Genomic DNA, 10,688 nt, shown 5'->3' with positions numbered 1-10,688 from the left:
ATGACAGGGCAAGGCAATGAGACAGTGCCAGAAGTGTGAGGAGCTGCAGAAAGGATAGTTTTCAGTTTAAGACAGTTGAATTTACCTGGGAGAACTGGATTCCCTCTCTGTCTTGGCTACAGAGTTTCTATGTGATGTTAGTCAAATCACTTAAACCAGGTTTTTCAGAGGTAGTCACCAATTGTGATTTGGTCACTTTCTGGGCATCTGACTTGAGATTCTGGTATCTACCATAATTTATTATATATAACCAACATTTTTTCCCCAAAAAAATCAGCTGCTGGAAATTGCAGTGCACATTATATGTAAGAAATACAGTATGAGTAGTTTCTATAATTCTCACATAGTCTCACTTTAACTGGCTACTGGGCACAAGTGAGACTAAAATCAGCATGCAACTCTCGGGGCACAGAGCAATAAGCAGACTTAGCTCCTTAGCTGCTGCTACTCAGCTACTCACTATGAAGAAAGATATTTTTCTTCATTCTGGTTTCAAAAGCAAGGTGTGTGTTTCAGTCCAGGGTATGTTTTATGCAAGAAAATACTGTAATTTTCAGAAGACCTGGGCAGTTACAATTGGAGCAGAGGTCAATGAGAATTGTGTTTTGAAAATATGAAGCGCCCTGTAATACTAAAGAATCTTAAAAGTCAGGTTCTGGGCATCTCAAATTGTGGTTACTTTTAATCTCTCAGTTCTTCATCTCTATAATGGGGATAACAATACCCCACTTATTCCATGGCATGTTGTGGAATAAATACGTATGGAGCACTAGGGTAGTAAACTCAATATGACATAAACACCATGCACTTTCCATATGTTGCAACTTATGTGTCAGTACATAAACTGTTATAGGTCAGTATGTAAACAATACATGAGTCCTTACCTTACTTTAGCTGGTTCAATGCCTTGACATTCGAGTAGATCCATGTAGGAATTTTAATAAATTCATACTATTAGTTCTTTCCTCTTACTTCAAATTTTTAATCTTAAAATGTCCAATACTGCTATTATTGTTATCAGTAGCAAAATTCCCATTGACTTGCACAGGATTTGTTTACACAGCAAATGTGTAATTGTAATGCAGGTAGTCATACCCACACTAGCTTTAAGCTAGCTACCATCAGTAAAAATAGTGATAAAGCTTTAGCAGCACACTTCAGCACAAGCTACATACATACCTGGGTGGGTTGCTAGCCAGTGCTGAAATCAGTGTCACTATAACTTGATTACTATTGTTATGTGAGTTCACCAGATTAAAGCTAGTGTAATTATGCCTACTCAATATGCAGTCATACTTTTATTTGCTATGTAAATGTACCCAAAGAGGTTTAATATTTTTCATATCATTTAAGTCCCTGAGTGTGAAAACATAAATTATAAATAGTCTAATAATGCTCAATGGGATCATTTCTTGCATAACCTTATTTGACAATGTATGTATTTACAAAATTGAAGCCAGTGGGTGAAATCCTGGCCACTCTGAAATTGCTAGCACTTGTGCCATTGATTTTAAGAGACCTAGGATGTCTCTCTTAATTTGTAAGTTTGTGTTTGCTTGGGGTTTGTGATTGCTTGGGGGTTTTTTGCCGGGGGTAGTATTTGGGAGGAGGGGTGTCTACTTTTCCTAGAGTTTCAAAAGTCCTCTGGCTTTTAAAACTGTTTTACAAGATCTGTTTTGCTCGCTGCAAATTTAGTTTTGGAAAACCAATTTGAAGCTACACATAAAGCCATAGGAATCTATCCTGGTGATTAAGTTTGAGAAAAACTGTCTGAGATGCCTAAGATTTCTGGCACAATTTAGTAGTATACATAACAGTTCAATAATCAATCTCATCTAGTAACACTAGGCTATAAGTATGTCAAGTCCTAAATATTAGTAAAAAAAAATTGTTTACTTAAATAGAAAATACTGATAAAATTACCTAGACTTTTACGATTAAGAACTATTAGGAGCAGGGAAAAAGAAAACAAACAGATTGATATTTTACTATAATTTCATGCACAGGAAACTGATAAATTGAACTCAGATTACAGCAAAAATATACCATACAAAAAGGAATTTTTTTAGCCGAAATTGTTATTTTAACAATGCCTCTGTTGTTAATCATTTTTCATATCTGAAACTGAATTCCCTTTAGGAAATAAATAGATTTTTCATTTTAAGTTTTGATTTATTAGTGACTATGCCAAGGAAAATATACAGCAATGTGTAGAAATCAAAGTTAACTATATAGTTATAAAGATAATATTTGTTGCGCTTTCAAATGTAAGAAAAATGCATTTAATGAAATAGTTTTTTAATATAATTGTAAATGTATTTAACATTAATAGTATATTTTATCAGTCCATTTGTTGATCAAGCGAACAATGAAACTGGTTAGGCATAAAAAAATTATGAACATGTCAACACCCATCATTTATCTACAAGTGGATTTTACCAATGTAAAAACCATATAAAACAAATATAGTATAAACTTAATTCTCTGTATTACTTTCTTGCTACGTCCATTTTTGTGTACAAGTAATTTGCTTTGAAATACAAGAATTTGATTTTATTTCTAGCAGATTTTTTACTAAAGTACAGGTTAACTTGAAATTTTTCTTACATAAACATAAACCAACAATGATTAAAAAAAGAAACATTTATTTACAAAATAATGATGCATACATATTACACAAATTCTATCATATCAAAGTCTATATATTTTTTACAATATTTGTAGCAACCAATTATTTGCATTGGTTTATCATAGTGCAAACTGTAATGTTGTAAAGGCAGGTTATAATGTGGACTACAGCATTAATGGTTTTAAATGTTTTTGTCTTCTACATTTTGTTTAACTAGTGTTTCTAAATCTATTCAGTTTTTATTTAAAAAATGTATATTTCTTGTGAATGTTCAATATTTGTGTACCTGAGGAGAGGGCAAATTAATTATTGTACTAATTATCTAGTTCTTTATACTAGATAACCATCTTTATTTTTACTCAGCCTGCTGTGATAGCACCATTGGCATAAATTACTAATATACTAATCAAAAAAGGAATGGAAACACTGTATGTAGTGTTTGTTTTTGGATTTGTTTGTTATTGTGGAATTTGAACATATCAGTTTTGTGATTCTGCACTAAAAATTCAAGTGTTTAAGGACAATTCCAATAATGGTATTCTGATAAATCTACATGTAACCAGTATATATTTTTCTGTAAATACAATATTAAATTAAGCTGCAAAGAAATATGTTTTATAGCCTTCTTTCATTCTCTGGAGACAAGGAGTTTGCTTTTGTCTACTTGCATATGTTGAAACCTGGTTATGAATTTAGTGTCTGAATAACTGAAAACTGATTCCCTTACAATATAAAAAAAACATTGCCATCCAGTGATTTTGATTGTAGCTTTTCTTTTCCACCGGTTAAAAACCAGCCATTGCGTTTATTGTCTTTTAGTTCACATTCTGTAGCTTGTCTTGTAATGAATCTGTTCTGTACAATAGCTTGTTGTACAGTATATTGAATGTAGGCTATAGTCTATTGTACATCATTTCACAGTTTCAAAAATTGCTGAGGGGACGGGACTTTTTTTGGTAGCTTCCACAATTTATAAAGTAGTGGATCTAATGAAGACCTCATGAGCACCCACAATGATCTACCACCATGGCTGGTATCTTTCCATATATTATTTGTTCTTTTCCATTGAAATAGAGCATATTTATTGGGGATATCTTGGTAGGAGTGCAGCATGGGCCTGCTCTGAACCTCTTGGATTTGCTTGGTGTACAAGGTGGGTGTGTGGATATTTTTGTAAAAATACAAATTCACATTCTCCAGAGCAGTAGTTGGCTTTGTATCTTTTTGGTGCAATAATCCAGTCCCATCCAAAAGCTTCAAAATCCACAGTCAGCGGGTAGCGACAACATCGGGATTCGGTGGAATGCTCGTCACAGTCAAGGCCAAAATCTCTGCGGGATCTTTTTGGTGTGTCTGAAACTCTGACCTCTAAAAACGGATTCTGTGTGGAGAAAGAAAGGAATTAAAACATTACTGCTGATTGAAGTGAGGTATGTGGATCTATTGAGACATTTGGTAAAATAGGCAACAGATCGGACACAGAAAGGTTGTTATTTTCAAATATAATTTGCATGGATTTCTAGACTGTTCTAATTCCTTGCAAAGGCTTTGTGGCAGGAAGTAGGGGAGGGGAGTTATTTTGGTCCACCGTGATCTACACCTCTTCTAGGTCTTCCTGGCTACATTTCATCCACTTTTAGGAATTATCCCTCTTCTTCATACTGACAAATAGGATTTGCCTATCATTTCCTACATAGTTGCTATAATTTCTGTGCCTCCGTCTTTCTGAAATAATTTTTGCATCATCCTGGGAGCTGGTAGAAGGGGCACTGGTCAAGGTTCAGGATACTGGACCAAAATTTCTCCTAATCTCCAAACGAGCTAATGAGCAAACAAAAGAAAAGCTCTCAAAATTGCAGCAGGTAGGGTCAGGATTGTTTAAACATCCTGGTTCCCCTTCTTCAGGAAGAACCCTCCGGCTGAATTGTATCCAGCTGAAGCTACTTAGGGTTTGAGAGAGACCTGATAACCAGCCAGAAGGCAACAGAAATCGAAGCAGTTGCTCTAAATGCCAGGCTGATGTACATAACTGGGGACAACAGTTGTTGGTATGGTGGTGAAAACCAATGCTGTTGCTTTATTCCTACTTCACACCTTTTATCCTTCTGCTAGAAGGACTGAGCCTATGCATAAGTTTGCCAAGGGAAAAAGATATTATAGCTCCTGAGAGAACCATGTAGCCAGGGACATTCAGAGAGCAGCCAGAGGGGACCATCTAGGATTGTAGCACTAGGATCCCTGTAGATCCTTGAGTTCCACTGTCGAATGTTGAGAGAGGCAATAGTGATAAGGGTATCAAATGATGGTAATTATATTATGGCTGTATAAGTGGATTTAGTTCAATAAGCAGAAGCATGCTGGAAAATGCAGATGTAGGTTACATTTTGACAGTTGATATGTGCTCCTGAGCAGCAATTCCCCTTCCTTTTCAAAAGCAGTTGAAAGGCCATAAACAGTATCAAGCCACACCTCTTGTACCTAGCATACAGCTCCAAATACCTCCATTGAGCAGGGAAGGCGTTTGCAATCCTGCACCAGGAACTGAAAGAATTTGAGACTGTTTCTCTCCCACATGAATTTCTGCAGGAGGGAATGATTTGGCACGCTGGTGATAGAGCCAAATTACTTTCTTTTTGGTTGTATGATTATGTTTCATGCGCAAGAGGAAGCAATGGCAAAAGTGTTTGCTGTAACGAAGTACTAGCCAACTCCAACTAAGCGAGAATATGAGAATTATTTTTCTAGCATATTTTAATTAAGCTTCCATAATATATTTCTTTTCTGTAAACTAATGGGATTACGTTAAATTGCAGTGAAAATCAACAATCATAAAATAACGGGATTAAAAACAGATTTTTTAAAACAAAACTGCAGACCAGTGAAAGAGCAAAATAATATTTTTAGTGTTTTGTTTTACAGTATAAATGTAGTTACAAGCAGTGCTTTATTAATGCAGATTGCTGGAGCAGGTGCACATGATTACTGCTTTTCAAATAAAATAAATTATTTCCTAACATTTTTAAGTGCTACACATTCAAATTCATCTTGTTCATTTAAATTTCTGACAAAAATAAATTTATTTTGTGCATGTTAAGTTTGTAAAGATTATTTAGTACTTAACTCCCATTGAAATCAGTAAGAGTTGGGCACTTAAAACATTTTGAGGATCTGTGCCTTTTTGTCTTGGGCAAGATTTTCAGAATTGAATGGCATGAAAAATACTACGTTTTCAGAACTAGATCTTTTAATAATGAAAAAAGATTGTTATAATGTTTTATTATGATTTTTATATATTTATAAAAATATTTTTATAATGAAATCCAGTATTTTCAACTCCTCTTGCACTTAGAGCAGAAATAGCTATAAATGTAGAACAATATTGTGTTACTGGTTTTTAAGTAGAACTTTCCTATTAACTCACAATGTATGGCATGATACTTTCCATCATTTTATAAAGATGTAGGTAGTTCAGTGCTGATTATGAAGAAGGCTGGTTTTACACATAGAGAAAGTGAGGCATGGAGAAACTGTGTGATTTTGTCAAGATCAGAGAGAACTAGTCTATAGAACTGGGAATATAGGATTTGTATTTTTACCTCCTATTCCTCTGTTTAAATGCCCAGAAGTTGCTTCCCGTTCCTGCTTGAAATATAACTTGAAATTTAACCTTTCCAACTTTTCTAAGCAATTTAGTAAAACAATAATAAAAAAGACCCTATGGGAGTCTTTAACAATAGAACTTACCAATCCATCTTCACCTGGTCCTGGAAAAGTTACAGCAAGATCACGTCCATTCTCATCAAAAGCTTTGATTTCAATGCCTAAATTGGATTCAGGTTGTTTGAGCCAATTTTGCAACACAGTCTTCACATCAATACTCTGCCAAATACCAGTGCCTGGGTTCATGTCAAGTTTCAAAGATCGAATTCCAGTATACTTTGTACCGTCTTTCATGGGTTTGATGAGTCTCAGGATCTGCACAAACACTGTTGTAGGTTTCTGGACTGGCCTCAGGTATATCCACAACTGGGCCTTTACTACTTTATTGTATTGTATTTTAGAGCTAAATTTAAAGAAGCAACATTTTGGTTTTCCTTCCATTTGCATAAGCAAATCAGCTATAAATGAATGGAGAAAATAAATTACTGAACTAGAAACAGAAAGGAACTTGCATAAACAATCAGAAAAAAATGTACAGCTCACATAGTATCTTAGTAAGTATATTTTAGTAAGGTATATTATCAGTGGAATATCTATTATAAAAGTGTATATAATGTATTTCATTATAAAATAAACTTAATTTTCTGGATTTTGTGGGTTTTACACTGGATAGCCTCATTTCACTGCAGGCCCCAGAAACATTGTTCTCCCATCTAAAAACATTGTACTATCACAAGAACCTAATTATCCTTTTGTAAATAACCTCATTTTCAGCTAGATTTTGTCATTGTAGGATACATGTAGTTTCGGGTTTTACACTGTGTAAGCTGTTCACTTGAATTACTTCTGAGCATGGGCTAAAATTAAAAAATGATGAGGAATGAGAGAGAAAGAGACTGTGCAGGACCATACTCTTAGAATTGTCTGGGAATATGAGTAGTTACACTAACTGCGCAGCTGCACCAGTCAGTCTGGGGAAGAAACCCTTCCCCCCAGCCAAAAATTACCTGGGGACTGGACACAGTGTACACCCTACTCAGCCTTAGAAAGACTGTAACTACTAACACCTTTCTGCATTCAACTCTGGGAGTATTTTTACAAAAGCATACAGAACAGCAATTATATATTTGTTGGCTAGGCACTTCTGTGATCTTCTGGATGCTTCTAATATAGCAAACACCATTAGTGCTTACATATCATATAAACAGAGGCAACTGTGGACTAGCTACCATTACACCTACATTTCTCTCCCTTTTTCTGTGATAAAGCTCTTTGTTACTAAATTAGTTTGAATCTAATGAGCTTTATTTATTTTGTTTGACCTGTTGCAGGGAAGTGATTTGCAATATAATAATCTTTAGTCTACTGTATAGGTACATAATTTACTAAACACAAACTTAGCTGTCCACGATGAAAATAAAAAAAGTATAAGATAATAAACCGAGATAGCATAGAGTTCTAACATTCATAACCTTTTCTCTCAAGATACCTGCTTCTCTGATGCACCTAAAGGGCTCATCCAGATGAGCATGGACATTTGTTTCCCCAGGGACAAATAGCAGCAGGCCAACTTTGGCCCCAGGGAAAACGCTGCTGCTTGTCCCCTGGGAACATGCTCTGGTGCATGGCAGGTTACCCCAGGTGGTGTAGGGGAGGCTGGGCCAGCAACTGTGTTGGCCCCAGCACCCTTACCTGGGGGCCTCCCGGGGCTGCAGCTGCAGCAGGAAGCCTGGCTGGAAGCTGGAGCATGGCTCTGGTCATCTGGGCTCCAGGTTTGGGCAGTGCAGGCTGCTGCCAGATGCGCCACCCTGCTTTTTTTCAGCATGGGTTTTTTTGACCCTGGGATCTCCTAGTATCAAAAGACCCCCCACACTGCAAGGTAGCAGCATGGGGAATGCCTGCATGTGCAGTGTGTGGTGCTGCAGGTGGGTCTGCGGCACCACATACCACATGTCCATGCTTGTCTGGACACCGCCAAAGTAGTATTTTTTTTTATTATGCCTCTTAAACGTACAGAGTGAATAGCACAATGACAAATAAACAGATCTTGATTTTTCTTCAATAGGCAAAGATGAATTTTAGTCATGGATTGATGAAAAAAAGGTATAAGTCCCTTGGAAACTGTAGGCTGAAATATAAGCACTGGTTAACCCTTACCTGAAGCATCGAGATCAAGCTACCATTACACATTCAGCTCAGTTATACAGTATCCATAAATTTAGCCAAAGCTTTTTTTATTTAGTGTTAATTTTATAAATGTAGACGTGTATTAGTTACAGCAGCTAACATTATTCTGTGAGGTGTGTGCACTATATATCTGTTACTGGTAACAAATCTATGCCTTATATGCCCTGTCTTCTTTTTACCTTTTGTCATCATATTCATAAGTGTTATTTTGAAAAGCAGCTGCCATAGCCAGATACTTTAGCTGATGAAGAACATAAGATACTATAGTATTAGCTGTGCAAAAGATACTTGATAGGAGTCATGGCAGATGTTTAGCACTCAGAAGATGACTAAGAATCTGCTCATTCAGTAAATGCCTTCATTCTTTCCTGACCCAACTACTGGAGTTAATAATACATAGACATATTAACATGTAACCTATAATACATATGCTTAATTTAAATATATAATTTGCAATTACTATTAAGTGCATTGTGTTAGCTTAAAAGATCAGTAAAGGAAACAAGTCTTTAACCCTGTACTTGCACTTGCTATCTTTGTATAATAGTTAAGTGGTTCTAACATTTTAGCTGACATTTTTGTCAGTTTCTTTCACTCTTTTTAAAGAGTGGTTGCCTGTGAAACCTTGCTAAGAGAAATATAGTTGCCTCCTTATTTCACTTATTTCCTTGTACTTCTCTATATTTACTGTAGGAAATGCCTGGAATACTGCAAATACTGAGGTCAGTGAACTGCAAATCTCATTTAGCTATCTAAGGCAATTGGCAAGACTTTATGGGCTATTGCTGTAAATGTTATGAGGAACAGAAAAATAATACTGTAAAACAAAAGATCACAATATGGTCCTTGGATCCTGACTCAAATTCTTAAAAAAAAAAATGTTCTTCTCCCTCCCTCTTACATAGTTCAGCCAGCAGCCTGTTAGAAGAGACTGAGGAGTTCTGTTGCTCTTAAGCACTAGGACAACTGCTTGTCAGTAGAAGTGTGATATTAAAGTAGCAGGACTACTTACACTCTGTAGGCATTGTAATAATAGTTTCAGTTGTAGCATGATAATCATCATCTTCCAGAGAACCTTCACTGCTGTCATCTCTCTGGACATCATACTGATCAATCAGTTCCTGAAGTGGAGGAGCTTTGGGTAAAAGTTGTCTTATAACATCCCTGCTAATGTTAGGAGCTTGTTCAAGACGCAGTTTGCTGAGGATCTGAATTTTTATGGCTTCTATTCTGGAAGATTTTGTATTTTGCCTCCATGTACATGCATTGCATAGTCCATCTTTTTCTTCATTCTCTTTTGGCTGACTACTATCATTAAGATCCACTGGATCAAGTATAATCAGCATGAACAGGTAAATATAGCCACAGATTGGTAGCTTTTGCATGATCTTACATTCAGTGCAGTCTTTTTCTTTCCTATCTTTCTTTTTTCTTCTTTTGGTATTAAATAGATGCCTATAGGCAAGTACAAGCTGAGACAACTCGCCACACTGGTGAATCTTACATATTTCAAGGGGGCTTTTATACTCCAACTTTGATTAGATCTGTGTCGTCAAAACCAATGATTGGTTGTTTTACCAACAATGAATCTAGCTGTCAGAGGTTAAAGCCCTGTCTGTCACACGTCACTAGACAGCATCTTGTTACAGCTAAGGGTGAACTGATTTATCTGGACGCTCCATAGAGCATATCTCTTCGTGTACTGAGAGGATATATTTCCAAAAATATGGACAGCAGAATGAAAGACAGTACTATCATGCTTAAATATGTGTCAGTTCTATCTTGAATTAATTATTAATCGATTCATTTAACTATAATTGCTAAAACTCATCAATATTTTTCCATTAAAAAATCATATTTTTTAAAACACAAAAATTGTCGCTACATATATGGGAAAATACTAAATACATTAGGCATATATTTACAGTACCAGCTTATATGCATAAATAATTAAATAAATAAAGGTTTCTTATATATTTTTGTGTGTCTTGGGAAACTGGGGGGGGGAGAGTTAAATTAAGAATTTTAAGTGATATTTGTCATTAACAACTGCTTCTGATATTCATGCTTTCCAGATATATACATGGCTTCCTGTTCAGTTATTCGTTCTGTATATAAAATTAATGTAACAGGTCCTGTTTTGCATTGTATATACTAAGCCTTAATTAAGCAAAATGTTTAATAATTTTCCATTTCTTAATACTAACATGGT

General features: G+C 35.6%; 1 protein-coding gene across 1 annotated transcript; it reads right to left on the bottom strand.

The window, feature by feature from the left end:
• Positions 1-2,106: 2,106 nt before the first annotated feature.
• On the bottom strand, positions 2,107-9,974 carry MSTN (myostatin). Its single transcript, XM_006034996.2, is given in 4 exon segments — positions 2,107-3,750; positions 3,753-4,010; positions 6,374-6,747; positions 9,489-9,974. Coding segments are annotated over 4 exon segments (1,128 nt in total). The 5' UTR covers positions 9,862-9,974; the 3' UTR covers positions 2,107-3,627.
• Positions 9,975-10,688: the final 714 nt, after the last annotated feature.

This window comes from Alligator sinensis, unplaced genomic scaffold (assembly GCF_000455745.1).
Source record: "Alligator sinensis unplaced genomic scaffold, ASM45574v1 scaffold351_1, whole genome shotgun sequence".
Taxonomy (NCBI): Eukaryota; Metazoa; Chordata; order Crocodylia; family Alligatoridae; genus Alligator; species Alligator sinensis.
This window is presented reverse-complemented; position numbering and strand designations above follow the sequence as displayed.